This window comes from Bos mutus, chromosome 19 (assembly GCF_027580195.1).
Source record: "Bos mutus isolate GX-2022 chromosome 19, NWIPB_WYAK_1.1, whole genome shotgun sequence".
NCBI lineage: Eukaryota > Metazoa > Chordata > Mammalia > Artiodactyla > Bovidae > Bos > Bos mutus.
The window spans coordinates 8,603,220-8,626,889 of record NC_091635.1 but is presented as its reverse complement, the minus strand read 5'-3'; the positions used below and the strand labels follow the sequence as shown (position 1 = coordinate 8,626,889).

At 54.2% G+C, this 23,670-nt stretch overlaps 1 protein-coding gene across 2 annotated transcripts in view; it reads right to left on the bottom strand.

The window, feature by feature from the left end:
- SEPTIN9 (septin 9) overlaps window positions 1-23,184 on the bottom strand; it is a 179,179-nt gene extending 155,995 nt beyond the window's left edge. The window contains exons 1-2 of one of the 2 annotated variants that reach the window (XM_070389144.1): window positions 23,055-23,169; window positions 2,923-2,979 (exon numbers count right to left, since the gene is read on the bottom strand). In XM_070389144.1, the coding sequence (XP_070245245.1) occupies window positions 2,923-2,979; window positions 23,055-23,073 (76 nt within the window). In that variant the 5' untranslated portion in view covers window positions 23,074-23,169. Of the gene's footprint in view, window positions 1-2,922; window positions 2,980-23,054 lie in introns of both variants that reach the window. The other variant, XM_070389146.1, reaches the window with a different exon arrangement.
- Window positions 23,185-23,670: the final 486 nt, after the last annotated feature.

The following is a 23,670-nucleotide window of genomic DNA, read 5'->3' as shown; positions in this document are numbered from 1 at the left end:
GGTACCGTGGGAATCGGGGCAAAGTTCGGCAGGTCTGGGAGGCGGCCGCTCAGGGTGGCTACTCAGGGCACAGAAAGGGAGAGCAGAGTGGAAGCCACTTGCAAGGACCCAGGGCAAGCATCCCCAGAGCCCAGGCGACTTGCCCAGGGGAACACACATGCGTGGGACCCAGGAGAATGTGTCCAGCGGTGTCTGCAACAGAAGAAACCTTCCATGGACCCCTAGTATCTGGCCAAGGGGTAGAAAACTCGCCCTCCCCACACGGGGGCACTACCCACCCGCGGTCAAATAAACAAACTTAAGAGATACACTGGTAGCTCAGCTGGTAAAGAACCCACCTGTAATGCAGGAGACCCCGGTTTGATTCCTAGGTCGGGAAGATCCCCTGGAGAAGGGATAGGCCACCCACTCCAGTATTCTTGGGCTTCCATGGTGGCTCAAACAGTAAAGAATCTGCCCGCAATGTGGGAGACCTGGGTCCGATCCCTGGGTTGGGAAGATTCCCTGAAGGAGGACATGGCAGCCGACTCCAGTATTCTTGCCTGGAGAATCGCCATGGACAGAGGAGCCTGGCGGGCTATAGTCCGTGGGGTCGCAAAGAGTCGGACACGACTGAGCGACTACGCACAGCACAGCACAAGAGCTACACAGAGCTCTGTGGGTAAGTGGGCAAACCTCAAGGTCGTCCCATCTCGTGAAAAAGCAAAAGGCAGCAGCCAGCGCCCCTCGCACCCGTGATTCGACGCTGCCAGTGTCAGGAGCAGACGGAGCGTCGGCTGCAGACGCAGCACACGGTACAGACACACCCGGCAGCAAGCCATTCTGAATTCAGGTGGGTGCTCACCTCACTGGGGACGAGGGTCACCCAAGCGCTGGGGCTGCACCTGTAACACTTTATTTCTTAAGCGGGATCTGGGTGTACAGGTGTCATTATATTCTTCACATTTTAAAAACCATATTTATCACGTATTTATTTATTTGGCTGTGCCAGGTCTGTGTCTCTGGCACATACTATGGCATGTGGGGTCTAGTTCCCTGACCAGGGACCGAACCCAGGCCCCCCGAGTTGGGAGTATGGAGTCTTAAACACTGGACCACGAGGGAAGTCCCCTTCACATTTTTTAATATGTCCAACTATTCTATTTTTTTTTACAAAAAGGACATAAAGTGAGTGAGCTGGCCATACAGTTACCCGTGGGTAGTCTAAGCTGATGGGCTATGTGGCTCATGCCAGAAACAGCCATCCCTACCCGTCTCGTGAAAACCTAAAATAAAGGGGCATCACAAAGAAGGCCCTTGGCCTTCTGGGGAGGAGATGGGTGTGGGGTCCAGACACAGGGGATCAGGCAGAGGGAGGGACAGAGGAGAGGAGGGGGTGGCAAGCTCCAAATGGGGGTTCTTGTGAGGTCAGCTGGACTGGGGTGTTGAGAGGCTGGGGGTCCAGGAGAGAACCCCGCCTAGACCCAGGTCTTAGCCGCAGGGGGGCTGGGACTGGAGCCAAGAGCAGGGAAGATGAGGGAAGGGTGTCTGGGCCGGAGCCCGCAGAGGCCCCCAGAGACAGGATTCCGTGTGTCAGCAGGCGGCTCCGTGTGAAACCCAGATCACGGCTTGCAGCTTCGGGCTTGGGCAAATTATGCCTTAGGCTTCCAAGTGGAGCTGCGGTCATGGCTGCCAAGTGCTGATGGCACAGAACTGGCCGCCTTGGGCACAGGGAAGTAAGAGCCAGGAGCAGACTGTGTCCACCCAGCCCAGGGAGCTAGCCTGCGGAGACCTCGCTCCTGGAGCGCATGGGCCTCCTCCAGCTCTGAGACGAAGGGAGATGGAGAGGCAGACGGCGGCAGAGGCGAAGAGCTCCAAGAAAGGTCCCAGGAACAGAGCGGCATCTGGGCAGCCCAGGGGTTAGCGGCCCATGTCTGCAGGGGGCGGAGCCTCCCCTTAACTGCGGACGTGATTCATTCCCCGACCAGAGGCCTCCTGCCTGCGTCACCCTTCCTGTCCCTCCCACACACTCGTGTGGAGGCCAGCCTGCACGTCCCTTGGCACCTCAAGTCCCACCCCTGACCCCACTCCCTGCAAAGATCCATCCTCGGCCACCACTCAAGCCTAGCGGTACCCAGCCCACTGGCAGGGGTCACCTCCAGAGGGCGGACTTGGGGAGAGGTTGGGCTAGCCCCTGAAGTGGGCCCAGGAACATCTGGGTTCAGAATTCTGGGGTCCCAAAGAGCCGGCCTGGTCTGGAATTGTCTAATTTCATAGCCACCAGCCACATGACGATACGAAGTGGGAATTAATACAAAATAAAATTAGTTAAATTCTATGCAGATGAATGAATAAAACAGACAACGTACAGTTCAGGTGCTCCACAGTCACGTGTGGCCAGTGGCCACGGTCCTGGATGATGCAGATATAAAATATTTCCACCAACACAAAAAATTCTGTGATCAAGAAGGTGGGGGCGTGGGCTCGGGGGGGGTGGGCTTCGGTGGGACAACCCCTCCTTCTCCCTCTGCCCGTCCAACCTGGGTCTGGCACCCAGCAGGTCCCCAGCACACCCCTGTCATCTCCAAGGGGGGCAAGTCCCTTCATCCCTGGGCCCCAGTGTCCTCTGACAAGAGGCCATGAATGGAGCTCAGCCCCTGGGCCCGGCCAGTGGACGTGACCACAAAGATGTATGGTCAGTTCCTGTGATGACTACACCAGGGCTCAGGTCTGGGAGGCCAGAGACACCCAGAGGGGAGAAGTCACACAGACTCGGCGGGGGCACCAAGGTTGAGAGGTGGAGGCCCGTACCCCCTCCACCCCCTCCATCCCCACCCCTTGGCCCAGGCCGGGTCATGGTTGGCAGAGTCTCTTCAGAGCCCGTGAGCAGTAACTCCTGACCCCAGAGGAACCAAGTGGGCCAAGGCTGAACTAGCCACTTACCCGGGCCAGTTGGGTCACCAAGCTTCCGGAGACGGCCGCTGGAGGTCCGTGTGACTCCTAAAGACAGGGGCAGAGGGCAAAGGTCACCCAAGGCCACCAGAGGAAGGTTAACACTGGGCATATCCTCACCTTGGCTCCTGTCAGGGGGTTCAGAACCAGAAACCCACTCCTTGTGGGGCCAGAGGTCCTCCCAGGTAACACCTGGCCCCAGCGGCCACCTGCAGGAATAGCTTCCACCGTCTGGATGCGGACCAGGCACTGGGTCAAACCCTTGATGCACATTTTCCCACCCGACCCTTATTACCCCATTTTGCAGACGAGATAACCAAGTCTCAGTGGGGTTGCGTCACTTGTCTGAGGCTACACAGCTATGAGGAATTGAGCCCAGAACAAAGTGAAGTCCATCGAACTCCAAAACCTGGGCTGGGCTCCAGGGTGCCGGCTGCCAGGACTGTCTGCAGGATGAACAGGTGCTGGCACGGGTCAGGCACACGCCGGCTCCGGTGCAACCTGCGTCTACCTTGTTGGGAACTGGGGTTTCCCTGTCCTGGGTCTGCAACACGAGGTAAGCCGGGCTGGACTGGGCAGAGTGGGGGGCGAGCTGTTCTTGTCCCTCCCCGCCCCCCAGGAGGGAGCCAGAACAGAGCTCCGGGTGAAGTCGGCCTCCTGCCTCCCTGCACACGCTCCTCGGCCCAGCGCTTGATCCCTGGGGAGGCTCAAGGCAGGCAAGTCCCAACTCGAGCAGATTTGCTGAGGTGCTAAGCCGACCAAACTCGAGAGGTCTCTAAGACGAGGAGGCAGGTGGCTGTCCTACTGCTGCCAAGGTCATGGTGCCCTGGGGTCTGCTGTCTGGGCGACCAGGGCAAGCCCAGCAGAAGCCTTCCCCGCGGACAACAACACACGCTGGAGAAGAACCTGCAGCCCAGGACGGGCCCAGGCTGGACCCGGACACCTGCCTGCAGCCTCCACCGTCTGACACGCACCCAGATTGCTAGAGTCAGACATGCCAGCTCCTCCCCTGCAGTCTGCCAGAGAGACTCATTCATTCATTCATCACTTACTGCACAAGCCCACTTCTAAACTATGACCGACCAGGAGTGAATGCAGTCAGCTTTGTTTTGAAAGTTTCCAGAGCCCTGAGCAGGGCAGCCTGCAGGCTTGGTCTTCCTGTCCAGCCCCAGGGACGCAGACAGTCGTCAGGTCTGCAGGATGACTCAACAGCTGACAACAAGATGGGAAGAGGGCTGTCTTTCAGGGCCTGGTGTTGGCAAATACCTGCCACTAAGCCCTGGCCTCCTTCAAGGCTGGGGAAGACCCCAAGACGGCCCCAGGTTGAGCTGAACTCACCTACCATGTAAATGGGCTTCCCTGGTGGCTCAGATGGTAAAGAATCTGCCTGCAATGTGGGAGACCTGGGTTTAATCCCTGGGTTGGGAAGATCCCCTGGAGAAAGGAATGGCAACCCACTCCAGTATTCTTGTCTGAAGAATCCCATGGACGGAAGAGCCTGGCAAGCAGTCCATGAGGTCGCAAAGAGTCAGACACAACTGAATGACTAAGACAGACACAGACACAGACACACACACACACACACACACACTCCCCATGTAAACAACACTGCAAGAGACGCACTTGACTTGCAGTTCCCGAGAGTGGTGAGCACTGGGAGCTAGGGTGACTGGTAAGGCTTTGAGGAGATGAGGACTGGAGGGTCCTTGAAGGAGGGCCAGGTGGACACTGGGCTCCCACAGCCACTTCCAGCACCAAGGCTCCATGACAACCATGGGCTTTAGGTCCATTCTCCTACTCACTCAGTGTGACAGGCCCATGAGGCAGGTGCCACCACCCCATTTCATAGATGAGGGAAGTGAGGGTCAGAAGCCCTGAAGCTGTCAAAACTCCTACAAAGCCCCTGGCCCCACCCCAGTCATAACAGAGACCACTATGGTTGACTGTATGTGTCATTTTTAATCGGATCCCAGGGTGCCCAGATATTTGGCTAAACACTATTTCTGGCCTTGTCTGTGAGGGTGTTTCTGGATGAGATGAACATGTGCCTGGTGGTCTGGGAGAAGCAGATCATCTCCCAGTGCGGGCGGGCATCCTCCAGTCCCGAGAGGGCCTGAACAGAACAAAAGGCAGAGGGAAGGAGAATTCTCTCTCTGCCCGACTGCCTGAGCTGCAGCCCTGGTCTCCTCCTGCCCCAGGACTAGCATTGCCTCCCCTGGGTTCTCAGTCCTCAGACTTAGACTGAATCCACCAGTGGCCTCCCTAGGTGTCCAACTTGCAGAAGGCAGATGGTAACTGCATGAGCCAATTCCTCATCACTCCCTCCCTCTCTCCTACTAGAACTGTTGTTCTGAGGAACTTTGACTACCGCTGGCCTCACACAGCAGAGATGGGAGCATCCTTCCATGGGCACCCATGTGACACTGATGAAAAGTGATAAAGGCGAATCACCCTGCTGAGTGATAAAGGCAAATGGTGATTCCAGGCTGGCCCCGCCAGACAGGCTGGATGGAGCACAGGCTCTGACCTGTGGGGGCATGAGGTGTCGGCATCCGGCTCCCAGAATGCGGGGAGGAGAGGGCAAACCTGGAGTGGCTCTGATTCAAGAGCTGGGGGGAGAGCGAGGTGGAGGCAGGCGCTGCCCCCAAGGCTGCTGAGAGGACAGAAGAGTGAGCATGCGCACCCCTGGTGCCAGCTCCAGCCTCGTCTCCGTGATGGCTGCGACCTCCTCCACACCCTAACGGGGAGCTGCACTGCATTCAGTGACACAGGAGAATTCTCAACATCTGTCCCACCACCACCCCCAACATACACACACACACAATGAGCTGCTTGGAAGTCAGCTGTCTGGGCTGAGAGCGACAGCTGAGCCCACAAGCCCAGTGAATCCTCGATACGGAGACAGCGTGGTGTGGAATGGAGAAAGACCAGACCCCACATTCCTGTGGGTCGAGTCACTTCCGGCTGCACCTCCCCCCATGCCAGCTGGACGCCCACCCTCCCGGACAAAGATTTTAAAAAAAGAGAGAGAGACAAAAGGGTCCATTCAGGTTAAACCCCAACCCCAGGCATCTGACCCCCAAGAACCAAACCCACAGTGGGGATAGAGCCATGTTAATAAGGAAGACAGCCCATGTCTCAGATGTCTTGGGTGGAGTTATGGTTTTATTTACAGTTTATTTTTCAGATTTCCCGAAATGTACGGCTGGTGCCAGGCAGCCCCTGGCACAGAGAAGATGCCAGGCCTGCTCCCTTAAAAAAGAAGGGGAGGCAGCCACCCAAGGTTCCCGAGCCTGGGGCCACCTCCACCAGAGCCCTGGAAGAAACCCCAAACCTACAGCAGCTGAAATTCAGTTCCTCGGACCTAACTCCTCAGGTCTGTGTCCGAGACCGGCGAACAGGTAGCCGGAAAAGCCTCCAAGACATCGAATGGCTCTCTCCAGGGGAGAACAGGGTGCTTTTTATGCGATTTTAAAATAAAACATACTCGGAAAGAGGGGAGATGATTTGAAGTTCAGCTCTCTGGCATCATCCCAAACCAAATTATTTGAGGGAGGCAGGAAAGCCTGCAGCCAGATGAACAGGGCTTGAATCCAGACCTCGCCAGGCACTCACTGTGGATCCCAGAAATGACCTCCCCTTTCCAAGCCTCAGCTTTCCCATCTGCAGAATGGGGACAGAAATGGGGATTACTCACAGGCGACTAAGATTAAATGAGGCCACATGTTGCAGGCACTTAGCACAGTGCCTGCCACAAAATAAACACTCAACAGATAATATCATTTTTAGGATATCAATGATATACTAATATAAATTATTATTATAATAATTATTGGGACCCTTCTGGTGGTCCAGTGGTTAAAAATCCACCTCCCAATACAGGGAACACAAGTTCGATCCCTGGTCAAGGAGCTAGATCCCATTCGTCTCAACAAAGACCGAAGATCTCGCGTGCTGCAACTAAGACACAAAGCAGCCAAACAAATATTTTTTAAAAAAGAAAAGAGGCTTGGCTGCAGCCCTGTTTAAAAATATATATATATATATAATATGACTAGAGAAGGAAATGGCAACCCACTCCAGTATTCTTGCCTGGAGAATCCCATGCACAGAGCAGCCTAGAGGGCTATGATCCACGGGGTCGCAGAGTCAGACACAACTCAGGGACTAAACCACCATATTATACGACAGCCACATACATACACCAGCCTGGACCCAGGGATTTACAGTCGGACATTCACAACCGCTGGCTGCCCTGTGCTTATGCATTTAAACAAAATGTAAGTTATAACCATGGAGAAGGGAACGGCTACCCACTCCAGTATTCTGGCCTGGAGAATTCCACGGACTGTATAGTCCATCGGGTCACAAAGAGTCGAACACGACTGAGCGACTTTCACTTTCAAGTTATAACCCACACACCTTGCACGTTGCAGCCAGGGTGCTGCTACCCCAAGAAGAGCTACCAGGAGTCCTATTGGATTCCCTGCCAACTAAGGGAAGCTGACAGCCCTCCCAGCCTCTAGGATGGACTGCTCATTAGAGGAAGCCAGGACAGGGTCTGTGATCCAGAGAAAACAGTGACGATTTGGGGGCTGTGAATCCCACTGAGACCCCATACTTGCCCCTCTGCCCCCCGAAACTCCCCATCTGGCACCTGTGCTCACCTAGGCAGGGCCAAGGCCACTTCCCAAGTGTTCACGAGCTATAGGCCAGTGACGAACACTAGTCAGGTTTCACACGTGGAGGCCACAAGATTAAAATACACTTCTGGGACTTCCCTGGTGGTCTACTGGTTAAGAATCTGCGCTTCCGTTGCAGGGAGCGTGGGTTCAGTTGCTGACAGGGAACCTAGGATCCCATATGCCACACAGCACAGACAAAAAATAAATTAATTAAAAAAAAAAGAAACACTTCAGATCAGATGAAGCAAAAGATAGGAGGAAGCTGTGAGTAGGGACAGGACTCACTGCTGGTCCGTGTCCCAGAGTGAATGAAAACGCAGCATTTCAATCAGGAAAGGTGGCCAGACACGGAGATGGGGCTCCTTGGTCCTCGAGAGAAAGGGGCTGAGCCACTGTCCCACCCATGATCGAGGTGGCCAGGGGCAGGGGGAGGATAGCTGGGGTGCTCTGGGGAGCATTGCCTTGTAAAACTACCATGGGGTGGAGAGCCATTACTGCAGCCTGATGGCAGAGCCCACGCCCAGGTAAACAGCCCTGCATTCTCCCTGACCCTTCACCATAGACCAGCCAGGTGCCCCTCAACTGGGCAGACCAGTGCTGGCCCCCCAAGTCTAGGGGCCTGGATGCCTATCTCATGGGCGTTCCCTGTGCATATAATTTGGGGAGTCTGGAAAAGAGAGAGAAAGACACAGTTACTGTGAAGACCTCTTATATTTTTTCCTTTCAGCCAAATTTTTATGAGAGAATCTGGCAAAATGCTAGATTAAATGTGCACTGGGAATCTAAACAGACTCTGGAGCTAGTGTATTATTGTTTAGTTGCTGAGTCGTGTCTGAGTCTTTTGCGACCCCATGGACTGTAGCCCACCAGGCTCTTCTGTCCATGGAATTTTCCAGGCAAGAATACTGGAGTGGGTTGTCATTTCCTCCTCCAGGGGATCCTGCTGACCCAGGGATCGAACTCACGTCTCCTGCATTGGCAGACGGGTTCTTTACCACTGAGCCATCAGGGAAGCCCAGTGTATTATTATTATATTAGTGACAGGGGACTTCAGGCACCATCATCTCCTATTGGGGTCGCAGAGCCACTGTCCCACCCATGATCGGGGTGGCCGTCCTCAACCCCTCTGGGGTCTCACACACCCCAGACATCTTAAGCCAAGGAGGGGGCAGAGCAGGAATCAGGCTGTCCCCGGGGGAGGGTGACGTGGCCACACGCACACACACATCCTTTGCTCTAGTGCCAGCAACGCATGGGACCGGGCAGCCCTTCCCAGCCAGAAAGCCACCATTTTCTCAAAAGGGAGCTTTGCAGGAAGGAGCACCGTGCACACTCGAGCACAAACACCCATCTTCAGTAACGACAGGAGATTATCTGCGGAAAGGAATCAATACTCAATTTTTTCTTAAGAATCACACGAGTCCCTCCGGAAAGGACAAAGTCATTTGGACCTTGGCCAGGAGCCTCCTGCCACTCCGGCTGCCCCAGCACCACAGTCTTCCCCTCCCCCTGAGGTTCCTGTGCTCACAGAGGCTGTGAAGAGCTGTCTGGATCAAAGCCAAGGGCTTCAGCTGGCAGTGAAGAGTCCCATTCCAGGCTTATCTTCAGAGGAACCTGAGATAAGGAGATAAGCCTCCTTCCTCTTCTCCCTCTTCTGCCCTTCACCTTTGCTGCCCACTGAGGTGTGCACTCAACAGGTGAGCAGGGCAGCCTTCCTCCTCCCTCCAGGCTGGCAGCTGGGGCTGCGGATTAAAAGGAACCTCAAGGATTCAGCCTTGCTGACCTGCTCCGGCATAAGACTAAAAAACTGCAGAAAGTTCCGTTTTCAGCAAAGCTTGGGGTCTCAAAGCCACAGGTTCTAGTCCCTTCTCTGACTTCTGCCCTGACCTGCCATTCCCCTTTTCAAGTGGAGGGAGTGCTCCTGGCCCACAGCCCACCCAGCTGCAAAGCCCCAGCCCAAAGGGGGCCTAGCCCTTGATGCTGACGGCTAGGGTGGGGCCAGGCAGAGCCACACCCAGGGGAGAGTAAGCGACACCAGGGTGCAAATCTGCCTCCAGCTCTCACTGCATCGTCAGGTAAGTTTTTAGTCTTTCTAAGCCTCGGTTTCCACCCCTACAAAATGTAGACTCATGAAAATATTGGTGAGCATCTCCTCCGTACCAGGCACTGTGTAAGGAGATGGGGACACAGCCGTGACCAACAGTGAGCTGGCCACCCTCTTGGTGGCGCTCCCGGCCCAGCGGGGAGGCAACACGGATACCACAGGCCGAGGAAGTGCCCGCAGAGGGCCTGGGTCATCACCGCTAGAGGCCAAGTTCATCACGTGACATCAGTGCTGACCAAGAACGCACGGGGCCCTTCCCTTGAGGGTTCACCAGCCCTGGGAGTCTGCACTCTGGGTCCCATTCACATAAAAGACCCTGCCATCCAAAATACACGATACTTGGGAATTCCTGGTGGTCCAGTAGTTAGAACTCCATGCTTTTGCTGCCAAGGATATGGGTTCAATCCCTGGTCAGAAACTAAGATCCCACAAGCTGAGGGGCACGGCCAAAACAACACAAAAGCACGACAGCTAAGTCTGAATTTCAGCTAAACAACAGATAATTTAAAGCAGAAATGTACCCCTCATCCTTCTCCCTTCCCAGGCTCTCTTCAGTGGCAGAGGAGTTGACCTCTGCAGGCTGAGGTCTCTGGGTCCCCAGGTCTACAGCCTTTTGGCAGGATTCCACCTATAGGAGGAGACTGGAAGGTGAGAGTCAGGGAGAACCAGGGTAGATCTTTCCCTTGGAAGGTTTCTCCAACAGCAGATTTTGTCTGCTCTGCAGCTGCAGCTCCAGCCGGGCAGGTTCACCTTCGGGCAGGTTCACCTTCGTCCAGCCTTCCATCAGGTAACCCTGATCCCTGGACTCTGATAACACGCCTTCCTCCCTCTGATCCTTTGATGGGGGGTGGACGGGGAGTAATGACTTCTCCCCTGCTGATCTCTGATTGTCTCCAAGAAGCTAAGAAACATCAAACACCAGGGTCCTTAGTTCAGGTACATCCCACTTCAAGGTACTTGACAAGGGCCATAGAAATACGTTCACACAGTCAAGTGTTTTTGCAAAATTTGCAAAATGGAATAAATTTTAACCCCAGTCAGCTACGATTGCTTTCTCCTGCTCAGAGTTCCTGCCCCCTGTCCTTTCTCCAGTGGCTGGCCTTCGGGGGCTCCTGCTGGTGAAAAGCAGAATTGGGAGAACAGTTCGGCTCTCAGTGGGCTTTATTTACAAGGTTTACAGTTATTTCCGTGCATAGTTAAGTGACTGCTCGTCACCCCCATGTTAAGGCCAGGAATACTCCTACTTACTTTCCCAAATCTACTGTGCAAAATCTGAAGGAATAAGATAGGAATGTGTCTGCTGTATTTAAAATGGATACTAACAGGGACCTACTGTAGAGCCCGTGGAACTCTCCTCAGTGTTCTGTGGCAGTCTGGATGGGAGGGGAGTTTGGGGAAGAATGGATACAGGTATATGGCTGAGTCCCTTCGCTGTTCATCTAAACCTGTTGCAACATTGTTAATTGGCTATACCCCAATACAAAATTAAAAGTTAAAAAAATTATAATAAAATAAATGGACAAAAAGATATGAATGTGTCCTGCAGTACCTGTTGCCAGAAAAATGTGGGCAGTGTGGGAGAGCAAGACCTGAAGCATATGGAGCCAGAGGTGGTTTGGTCGCTAAGTCGTGTTTGACTCTTGTGATCTCATGAACTATCGTTCACCAGGCTCCCCTGTCCTTGGGATTTCCCAGACAAGAATACTGGAGTGGGTTGCCATTTCCGTCTCTAGAGGATCTTTCCGATCCAGGGATTGAACCCTGGTCTCCTGCAATGCAGGCAGATTCTTAATGATGGAGCCACCAGGGAAGACCTAGCCAGAGGCTGATCTGTGGGAAATTATTCCAGTCACCAAATATAACGTTGTAAGCAGAGAATCCAATTCTCTTCAACTCAAAACAGAAAGTATCTCTGGTCAGAAAAAAATGTAATAATGTACCACATAAAGTCGTGGCTTCCCAAGTGGGAAGAACCTGCCTGCCAATGTGGGAGACATAAGAGACTCAGGTTTGATCCCTGGGTAGGGAAGATCCCCTGGAGGAAGGCACGGCAACCCACTCTAGTATTCTTGCATGGAGTATCCCCATGGACAGAGGAGCCTGGTGGGCTACAGTCCATGGGGTCGTAAACAGTCAGAGATGACTGAAGCAACTTAGCACACGTGCAAACCACGTACGGTTACAAATGCCCTGTACTTGTCTCTTTCTTTCTGGATGGGAATCACATGAAAACGGAATTTATCAGAATTCTTGTGTTTATAGGATGAAAAATTGCAGCAGGTGCCACAAGCTCTGAGTTAAGGTACCCTTTTTCACACATCCCAACAACCAAAAGTAAAAATTAAAAAAAAAAAAATTATTTGGCCACACTGCACAGTATGCAGGATCTTAGTTCCCCAACCAGGGATTAAACCCGTGTCCCCTGTAATGGCAGGGCAGAGTCTTAATTACTGGACCCTCCCCGCTCAACCAGGGAAGTTCCTAAATTTTGATTAACTAAGAGATGAATTATCTTTCTAGTCTCTCAGTAAAAAACCATATTACACAGTCATCATATAAAGAAGTGATCAAGCAGTGTTCAGCCAAAAAATATAGGGAAATAAATTACTTTGGAGAGACAGGACAAGTAGTTGATTAATAAAAAAAAAAAATAATATTAGCTTTCTGAATTGGGAGGATGCTTATGAAATTTGCCCACTGTTTAAAATTTATAATCTCAAATGTCTTTTCTCATTCTCAACAAATAAGTGAAAGTGAAGTTGCTCAGTCGTGTCCGACTCTTTGCGACCCCGTGGACTGTAGCCCACCATGCTCCTCCGTCCATGGGATTCTCCAGGCAAGAATACTGGAGTGGGTTGCCATTTCCTTCTCCAGGGGATCTTCTTGACCCAGGGATCGAACCCAGGTCTCCCGCATTGCAGGCAGATGCTTTAACCTCTGAGCCACCTGGGAAGCCCCAATTGTCTCAACAAATAATTCCATGCGTATTATTAAAGAGCTGTTATAAACCCCCCACACACACCTGGCTGCCTATTTGTGCCCTATGGCTTCTCCATCTTCTGTACATTTAAGTCCTTCTGTTCTAAATCCTGGAGTGGTTTTTATTTCCTGGTTAGACCCTGGTTCACATGCCATGAGCAAACTGTTCATGTGAGAAAGATGAGCAGACTAACAAAGTAGGGCCCACGGACCAAGGGGGAAATTGTGGATAAGGTGGAGGATGGTTAGCGATCAGAAACCAATGACAACAACAAAAGGGGCAGCAAGGGGACACCCCGGAATATGAGAAAGGCTGAACCATCCTTTGAGTCCTCCTGCCTAATGGGCAGCAGGTCACCAAAGAGGCGGATGTGTCCCACTCAACCTGTCAATGCTTATGAGATTAAATCCAAGGATACTCATAGGGAGGTGTGATCAGGGACTGAGGGGCAGAGGGCCTGGGAGGGGAGCTGGGAGGGGAGAGAAACAAAGGAGCAGCCACGGAAGGTCGGCCGGACAGGCAGCACTGTGGCCTGGCCTGGGGAGCCTGAAGGTTCCAGAAGAAACTGCGGCCCAAGTAACCCGGCAGCAGAATGAAGGATCTCCAGGAGAGGTGGCTGCCTACCTGGGGGCAGGTGGCCCATCTCTAAGACTAAGGCATGCCCAAGGAAGCAAGGAAACCCCCTCCGGCAACCTGTAGGGGCCAAAGAAGAGAGGGAGAGGAGAGGTGGGGGCTGGGGGGGCAGTTGGCATCATATGCCAGCCAGAGAGAGGAACTGCAGACTGTAGGCAACAAGGCAGATCTTTTAAAGGACAAGTAAACCCTGGGACTTCTCAGCGGCTATAAGCAGGCTGATAGTTGGGGCAAATGGCATTTTCTGTTCATTAAAACTCTTAATAACTGCTGCGTTGAGAACCCTTGCTTGGAACTTCTCTGGCAGCTCAATGGTAAAGAACTCACCTGCCAACGCAGGCTCGATCCCTGAAATGGGAAGATCCCACAAGCCTCAGAGCAACTAAGCCCGAGCACCACAACGGCTGAGCCTGTGCTCTCAGAGCCGGGGAGTTGCGACTACTGAGCCCACGTGCCCCGACCACTGAAGCCCCAGCGCCCTAGAGCCCGTGCTTTGCAACAAGAGAAGCCACCGCAATGAGAAGCCTGCACACCACGCTCCCCACAACTAGAGAAAAGCCCGGGCAGCAACGAAAATCCAGCACGGCCAAAAATAAATAAATAACATTGTATAAAGAAAAGAACACTTGTTTGGTTTCTGGAGCCATCCCAGGAATGCTGGGAATCATCTTGGGCAGTATTTTATTAAATTAATTGCCTCCAAAAATTTCCAGTATCCAGCCAGTCCGTGTCTCACAGCTGTAAGCACGGCTACTGTTGTAAGCACGGCTACTGTTAACATCTCCAGCTCAGCTCAGCATTCTCGGTTGAGGGTCACGGACGCCCACCACCAAGGAAGAGCGCCAGCATCCGCAGACCGTTCAAGCGCTCTGGCGAGAGGATGGCTAAGTAAATTCGGCAACACCCACTCTGAAGAGCCATTCAAACTGTAATTAGGGGATCCATGCATGGGATCTGATTTTCATGTGAAAAGAGCAGAATTAAAGATGATCTGCAATGGAACAAAATAGAAAGCCTAGAGATAAATCCACGCACATATGGACACCTTCTCTTTGACAAAGGAGGCAAGAATATACAATGGATTAAAGACAATCTCTTTAACAAGTGGTGCTGGGAAAACTGGTCAACCACTTGTAAAAGAACGAAACTAGAACACTTTCTAACAGCATACACAAAAATAAACTCAAAATGGATTAAAGATCTCAGCGTAAGACCAGAAACTATAAAACTCCTAGAGGAGAACATAGGCAAAACACTCTCCGACATACATCACAGCAGGATCCTCTATGACCCACCTCCCAGAATATTGGAAATAAAAGCAAAAATAAACAAATGGGACCTAATTAAACTTAAAAGCTTCTGCACAACAAAGGAAACTATTAGCAAGGTGAAAAGGCAGCCTTCAGAATGGGAGAAAATAATAGCAAATGAAGCAACTGACAAACAACTAATCTCAAAAATATACAAGCAACTCCTACAGCTCAACTCCAGAAAAATAAACGACCCAATCAAAAAATGGGCCAAAGAACTAAATAGACATTTCTCCAAAGAAGACATACAGATGGCTAACAAACACATGAAAAGATGCTCAACATCACTCATGATCAGAGAAATGCAAATCAAAACCACTATGAGGTACCATTTCATCCCAGTCAGAATGGCTGCGATCCAAAAGTCTACAAGCAATAAATGCTGGAGAGGGTGTGGAGAAAAGGGAACCCTCTTACACTGTTGGTGGGAATGCAAACTAGTACAGCCACTATGGAGAACAGTGTGGAGATTCCTTAAAAAACTGGAAATAGAACTGCCTTATGATCCAGCAATCCCACTGCTGGGCATACACACTGAGGAAACCAGAAGGGAAAGAGACACGTGTACCCCAGTGTTCATCGCAGCACTGTTTATAATAGCCAGGACATGGAAGCAACCTAGATGTCCATCAGCAGACGAATGGATAAGAAAGCTGTGGTACATATACACAATGGAGTATTACTCAGCCATTAAAAAGAATACACTTGAATCAGTTCTAATGAGGTGGACGAAACTGGAGCCTATTACACAGAGTGAAGTAAGCCAGAAAGAAAAACACCAATACAGTATACTAATGCATATACATGGAATTTAGAAAGATGGTAACAATAACCCTGTGTACGAGATAGCGAAAGAGACACTGATGTATAGATCAGTCTTATGGACTCTGTGGGAGAGGGAGAGGGTAGGAAGATTTGGGAGAATGACACTGAAACATGTATAATATCATGTATGAAATGAGTCGCCAGTCCAGGTTCAATGCACGATACTGGATGCTTGGGGCTGGTGCACTGGGACGACCCAGAGGGATGGTATGGGGAGGGAGGAGGGAGGAGGGAGGAGGGTTCAGGATGGGGAACATATGTATACCTGTGGTGGATTCATTTCGATATTTGGCAAAACTAATACAATATTGTAAAGTTTAAAAATAAAATTAAATTAAAAAAAAATAAAGATGATGTGTACAGAGAATATGCAACACTCTGAAAAAACATTATATCCCTTTGATAATTAAATCAAACAATACGACCGGTGCGTGTGGAAACAAGTCCAAAGGGAACCCAAAAAACAATGTTGTAACCGATGGGATTGGAGAATCTGTCCTTTTAATTTCCTGTTCACATTGTTTGGTAACAAGTAACGAACAAGATTACCTGGGGCTTCCCAGGTGGCTCAGTGGTAAAGAATCCGCCTACCAATGCAAGAGATGTCAGAGACGTGGGTTCCATCCCTGGGTCGGGAAGATTCCCCCGGAGTAGGAAATGGCAACCCACTCCAGTGTTCTTGCCTGGAAAATCCTATGAACAGAGGAGCCTGGCAGGCTACAGACCACGGGGTCACAAAGACTTGGACACGACTGAGTGACTGAGCTTCACCACCATGAACAAAACGAACAACTAAAGGAAAAAAGGCAAGAGAGAAAGAAGAGATACACAGTGTCTTTTATAAAGTTTTCCTTTTTAAAAGTAAAGTAAGGCACAGGCTTGGCAGCTAGAGCGTCAGGCCCCAGGGACCAGGAAAACGCTGCCGCCTGGAAGATCCTCTCCCCACGGCTCAAGAGTTTGTTCACCAACCCTCGGGGCCCCTGACATGGACCGGAAGTCTACCTCCCCTGCTCCGGCCACCTATGTGCACGCGGCTGTCATTCCACCACCTGGCGTTGTCCCCACGACATCTACACTGGGTAACCTCTGCACGAAAACCCAACACCTGCGCCTGGGCCCTGCATCTAGAGTCCAAGTCACCTGTTCATTAATGAGGTTTGCAAACCACCCCCTGACAGCCCTCCGGGTTGATTAGCCCAGTCCTTCGGCTGGAAGACGACAGGGGTTGTATTTAATAAACCACTTCCAAGTGGCTTTGGGTTACAGGAGCCTTACTCTCTGGCTGAGCCCCGATCCTGGTGGAAACAGGAGGCACAGTCCAAGGGAGGGCTGTGAAGGCCCCAGGATGTGGATCAGATTGATTGGCAGGACAAGCCCAAGGCAGCCCGCCAGCTCGCCTCTGCCCAGGTCTGCCCAGCCCCTCCTGGTAACCATGTTTGTGGGAGTGATCCCCGGCCAGGCTGCCCCAACACGCCTGGCCCAGCCGAGACAAGGGGCCCAGGCACACTCTCAGGGAGGTCTAGGGTGGACGCAGCCAGCCCCTGGTTCCCAGGTACAGCCTTGAGGGACCCCGCAGGGCCAGTCACAGCCCAGGCTTCACAGTACACCTACCCTTGAAGAGCTCTGGGGGGAACAAGGCCTCCCCAGGAACCAGAAAGAAGGCAAAGTCACCCGCATCTCTCACGGGGATCCCTCTTGCCTCGGTCCGGCCTCTGAAACCCTGGGCCAGAGAGGGCACTCCTTCCTGGGGAGGGGGTGATCTGGCCCTTCTCACCCCACCCAGCACTTCCAGGGGCCCTTGGGAAGCTGGGGGCCACACATGCAGGCCGGAGCAGCCATCCAGGGTTCCTCTCCCCCGTCACAAAGCCAGCATTGCTCAGAGGATGACCAGGACTCGAGCTCCGTCCAGAGAGGGCAGGCAGCTGGCTGCCCTATGCGCTGGGATCATCTTCCTCTCCCCCTTCCTATCCCAGAGGCTTGCAGGCTGCCAGCAGTCACGCTTCGCAGAACCAGGTCAGATTAGGCCCGGAACAAAGCTCGGTTGTTGCAAGGCTTCCAAGAGGCCACTGACAGCAGGACGCCCGGAGCCGCCTGCCCCTCCCCTGGGCAGCGCCTCAATGCCCCCCTTCACGTGGGCTGCAAATGGACCCGGCCCCCAGGGTAGGGACAGGGAGATAAGGCAGGGAGAAACTGGGCTGGGAGCAGAAGGCCACAGTCAACCCAGGAGACCCGAGGCCAGGACGCCCTTCCAGAGCGGTGCTGAAAGCCACCAGCCCGCAGGAAGGAGCCAGCCCTCAGCGACGCCCAGCAGACTCTTCTAGGAAGAATAACTGAACCTACAGGGAGGCTCGAAACAGGCCAAGAACTTGCAAAATGGGCACCCCCAGCTCAGCCCAGCTGCTCCAGCAAAACCATGGGTACTTCGCCTCTCGACAGAGTTTCTGGGCCCAGTTACAGCTGCCCAACAGGGAAGGGGCAGGCTGACCAGTTACCGGCATCAGGGTAACTGGTTCTCCTGACAGCCTTCAGTTCTCCTGTCAAACTCAGGGACCCATGGCCCCAGGCCTGACCTCAGGACCCCCGGCCCCAGAGGCCTGTGACCAGCAGGACAGGCTCCCTTCCATCAGTGCTTCTGGACAGGCAATCTCTTGTAGCTGCCATGGGGACTCACTGGCCAAGGTCTCTGCTGGAGCACTGTGGGGTCTGTAACCTTGCGTGCTCCTCTTTGGGTCCCCAGGGGCATCCCCAGCCACTCATACCCACCGATCCCCCATGAGTCCCCTGACGATGCCTATGGCTGGGGTGTTCCAAAGTTACAGCTCCAGGGACTTCCCCGGTGATCTAGTGGTTAAGAATTCACCTTGCAATCAGGGTATGCAGGTCTGAGCTGTGAGGGGGGAGCTAAGATCCCGCGTGCCGCAGAGCAAGTAAGCCGGCAAGCCACAACTAGAGAAAGCCCGCATGCCACACGGAAGACCCAGCAGAGTCAAAAAAAAAAATTATAAAAAAACAAAGCAATAGCTCCTGTAGGGGTGCAGGAACCCAGCATGTCACCTCCCTCCCCACCCACCACTTAACCCCCCCACCTGCCCCTCCGCCCCCCAAGGCCTGGGACCTCTCTCTGCAGCCCCCCTCCCCCAGGCAAGGCCACCAGCGGGATCCGCCCAGGAACTGGTGCTCAAGGCCCCAGGGGCCGGGCCCTGTGCCGTAGTGTGCTGAACCCTTCTTATCAAGTACATCTTAAGCAAACTGCAGAGCCCACACAGCGCTGCTCATGGACAAACAGCAGTGCGTGCAGAAACAAGGTCCCACCCCCAGGTCCCATCCCTGTGGGGCCTGGGATGGGCAGGGAGTCTCAGAGGACGGTGGCCCAAGAAGCTGGGCGGAGGATGATGGGGGGTGCCTTTTCCGGCTGTTGGGGTCCCTGGTGAGATGCCCTCTGTTGACACTCACACACAGGAGCTCCGGGCACATGGCCGGCCCATCCTTCCACGTTGAGGGGCCATCTCGTGCCCTTTCTGCACCGGGGCTCACCCAGGGGTTTCCAGGACGGTGGGTTGTCTCAAACTCAGGTGCATTGCCAGATGCGTGGCACTCCGTGTTTGGAACCCCTCTGGGCAGGCTGGGGAGATGCTGACAGGCAGGTGGCTTTGGCAGGGGGTGGAGGGGGGGCAGTGGGGGAAGAGGTGAGCCCAAGGGGTGGGCAGATAACTGCCAACAGGCTGAGGAGGGGAGGGGCCGCAGGATCAGGCTCCGCCAGCTCCCCAAGGACTGAGAGGGCCTCTGGGTCCATAAGGGTCTGGGACCCTGGGCATAGTCCAATGGAGGCGTAGACAGACTGCCCGAGGTGGCTATTTCTCTCCGCCCAGGTCCCTGCAGGAGCCCAAGCGAGCCAGCAGGCTGGGACCTGAGGAGGCAGAGGTGCGGCAGCCAGAGTGGGGCGGAGGGGCAGGGCCAAAGAGGAAGGAACCGGCCTTCCACCCGTGCTCCTCGCCCTCACCCCTGGCTCCCGCTCCAGGACTTGCTCCTCTCCTCTCCGCTTCCCAGAACTCAGCTCCCCAAGCGCTGGGCGTGGGGAAGACTGCTCTACCGGCTAATCTCTCGAACTGCAGCCTCCCGCCCTGCCCAGGGCTCTGCGTAGCAAGTGCAAGAGCTTTTCAACCTTCGGTAGGCCAGGTACTGATTCGGAGATCTCCTGAAAGTCACCAAGCATCTCCGAATGATTCCCCAAGTGCACACCAGCTGGATTTTATTCCGCATTTCTGTGGCTCGTGGACCTCAGCTAAGCGCCCTGAGCACTGAGAATTCCCAGGGGATCCGGGGCCACTGAAGGCACAGTGGCACAGTATGCCACCAGAAGTCCCAAATTCAGGACACCGGAAAGGTTTCGACAGCAGCCCGCTCTGACACCAAGGGGCTGAGGGGGAAACCTGGGCCACAATTCTGGTCTCCAAACCAACAGAGGCCCAGGGAGGGTGCCAGCAGCCCCCTCAGGCATCCTGGCAAAGCTGGTGACACACAGCCTCGTTGTGTGTGCTCCCTGCGAGTGATAAGGATAATGAAGCGAGTTACGAATGGCGCAGGCATTCAAGCCTTTCACGCATGAGCTCATTTCATCGTTACAACAAATCAGCATTGCCCCTGTCTACCAGATGAGGCAAACGAGACACATGACAAGGTGGAGGAGGTGGCAGCCTAGGATTTAACTCCGGGAGCCCGTGCTGTGAACCACTGAGCCACACTGCCCGCAGCTCTGCCTGGCTGGAACACCGAGCGAGGCGCATCCAGGAAGCGCCTGGAGCAGAACTGGAACTGCCAGACACAGAGCTGTTCCCACGCAAGCCCCTGGCACCCTGCAGCCTCAGCGGGCACTCACTCTATTCCCCACCTAGAAGGACCCTCTTTATTCTCCACCTTCTCAATGCTGCTGATTCTCCAAGGCCCACTCAATCCCGGCTCCCCCAGAAACCTCCCCTACCCAGGGCAATCCGGTAGCTTTTGGAGACTGTACCGCTGGGGTCGGGGGGTGTTAACTAGCCAGGTTAACACTCTGCATCCTGCCTCCCATGAGAATGCAGCTTGCTTGCAAACAATGCCCACGTCTTTCCATCATCTTTGTACCCTCAAGGCCCTGGCTGCACAGGCCCCGTGGGTAATGCGGGTCCAGTGAGTGTTTATCTAAGGCACTCAGGATCCCCTCAAACATATTTTTAAAATTCCTCCCTTTTCAGAGACTCATGAGCGCTCAAGCCAGCTCTACTGAGAACATATTTGATTTTTTTCTTTCTTTTTTAGCGTTTAAACAACATTTATTATTTACTTGGCTTCGATGGGTCTTAGTTGCAGCATGTGAGATCTAGTTCCCCGACCAGGGATCGAACCCAGGCAGATCCCCTGCTCTGGGAGCACAGAGTCTTAGCCACTGGACCACCAGGGAAGTCTCTCAATTTATTTCTGAGCCCACAAATAGGTCCCAAAGGAATAATCCCACTCAATCCAGGTGAAAAATAAAAGCGCTCCTGGTTGGCTGTCCTTGAATTTTTTGACACTGGGGATCCTTCACAGTTTGATGCTTTTCCTAATTTCAGGGCACTGATGCTACATGGGAGTCAGTCTGACTTTGCAACGAGAGAGGGCACCAACAGAACTGGACCCCCCTCAGGAGGGGACCAAGCGGCCACCCTGCCCCTGGGCAAGCCCCCTCCAGCCCAACCCCACACAACGGCAACAGAGTGACCCAGCTCGCCTTGGACCATCGCCAGGAGGAGAAGCTGGAAGAGGTCCAAGCTCTCCCAGGCCCGTCCTCGAGGGCCCTGCCCCTTCAGGTAAACACCAGAGACAGGGAGGCTGCCTTTACAAGAGCTGGTTCCTACCCACCTGTGAACACTACTTTGAAACCTTCCTCTTTTTTTTTTTTTCTTTTTTTTAATTTGCCAGGGCAGGAGGGAGCGGGCATGGAAAAGACACATCCAGCCTGCCTCAGAGGCCCTCTTGCATCTGTGTAGGAGGGTCTCAAAGTCCCCCTAGGAAAAGGCCAGCTCACCAGGGGGACTCTGGTGGCCAGACTGATCAGCAGAAGGCAAAGTGTGAGGAGCCAAGGGCAAGAGCCAGCTGGTGTCCCTGGGCCACACCGGGCTGTTGAACTCAGGGGAAGGGCGATGCCCACAACCATCTCAAGTATGTGGAACACGTTGGAAAGAAAGGCCCAGCGCCAAACCCTCGCCTATGCCACCTGGAAGCCCCCTCCTCCCCCACCATTACATCAACGCCCCCACACTCCAGGGAGGGAGCTGTGTTCAGGATGGGTGAGGGCCATGCTGTTTGCAACAGGAGGTGAAAGTTGAAATTCTAAGCCACTGACCCGGAAGGCCATTTTAGGGGAAGTTCTGAGTAATTCTCTTTGAGACGAGTTATTCTTTATTACTTGTTTTGTTTCTGAAAAACATGGAAAACAGGAGAAGACTGGGAAAATGTCCCAAAGGCAGGGGGATGGCCCAAAAGACCTCTTCAGCTCCAACTAAGTACCGTGACTCTGTCCTCTTATCAAGAAAAATTAATTCATGAGTCCTTGGCAGAAAACTTCATGTCCAAGAAGATTAAGGGGAAGAACATGAGGAGAAATTTTGCAGGGTTAGCACAAGAAGAGATGCCGTTTATAACTTGACCACTAAGGAAGACAAAGGATCCGGCCTGGATCCTTTGGGGAAAATCACAAATTAAAAAAACAAAGGGAAAAAAGAACAGATCTAGATTCCCCTTAACAAGACCTTCAAGGCTTGTGACCTCAGTTTACCCATCCTCAAAATGGAACTTCAGAGTACCCAAGGGGAAAATGCTTATGAAGGATCCTGAGTGCATGGTGGGAACTGGCCAGGCCCCTTCACCTGTCAAGCCTGCTAGTGAAGCTGGGATGCCAGCAAACCAAAAGGCATCCTGACACCCTAAAGGTGAACCCGAGTGGGCTGCAGGTGTAGCTGGATAGTCCCATTTGGGAATTTCCGGTGCTCCACTGGGTAGAGGAATAACAGGAATTCACCTGAAGAAAGGATGCTAAGACCTGGACCACCAGTCCTAGAAGCTGACCCCAAGGAAATCATCCACACAGCCCCCTCCCACGCACTCATACGCACGGAGGGGGACCCAGAACGCCCGGACTCTCGGCCCCTGTCAAGTCAGCGATTCTGGAGAAGGTACAAGGGGGAAGGAGGGGGAACCGGAAGGATGGCCAGCCCAGGGCAGCGGCTCCCACAGTGGCCCCTCCAGACGCCTGAGCGAGTAGTGGCCGACAGACGGGGGCAGGAGACTCTCCGCCAAGGTCAGAATCGGGGCCCAACCGTCTTGGGGGTCAGAGAGTTCGAGCACCCGGACTCCCCAGGACACCAGTGGTCTCGGACTAGCGCGCGGGCCGAGACCCTGGAGCGCCGACGTAGAAGCAGAGGAGAAAAATGTGGTGGGGGGGCCCAGCGTCTGGTCAGCGATCCCGATCCGGGGTGCAGCTGCGTCAGCTGGCCGGTGGGACGCCCCACACCTCAGAGCTTGCCCCGGGACCCCGACCTCCCCCTCCCCGCTCCGGGCGCGGCGCCCACCTGTGTAAGACTTCTTCATGGTGCCGTCGCGGCCGCCGCTCCCAGCAGAGTGTGGCGGGGAGGCCGTGGGGCTCGCGCTCCCAGGTCGCTAATCCCGGGCCGGGAGTGGGAGGGGTGAGGGCCGGGAGGAGGGGTCGGGCCCGGCCCCGCCCCGCCCCGGCCCGCCCCGCGGAGGTGTGCGCCGAGCCCCGCCCCGCGCACTCACACCTGGCGGAGCCGCGCGCCCCGCGCATCCCGACCCCCGGCCTGAAGCGCCAGCCCGGCGCCGGGTCCTGAGCTCGCCCCGGTTCGGCCCGGGCGCGGCCCTGCACTGCACCCCGGATGCAAGCTGTCCGAGGGTGGGGGTCGCCAAGGTGGCGACCGTCCCCAGCAGCCACACCCGCCCCCTCCCCGCAGGCACGAACGGTTCCTTCCGGGGCGTCGCCGGCACTTTTCCCGTCCAGAGTCTGGGCGGGGCGTGGCCTTGCCAGGTGGCAGCGGGAGGAGCGGCGCAGGGAGCGGCCTGGGGCCGGGTGGTGGTCCTTATGCACCGCCCGGGGGGGATCGGAGTCCGCAGACCGGCTAAGTGGACCGGGCAGGACCCGGCAGGCGAAGTCCCTACCGTATGTGCCCCTCT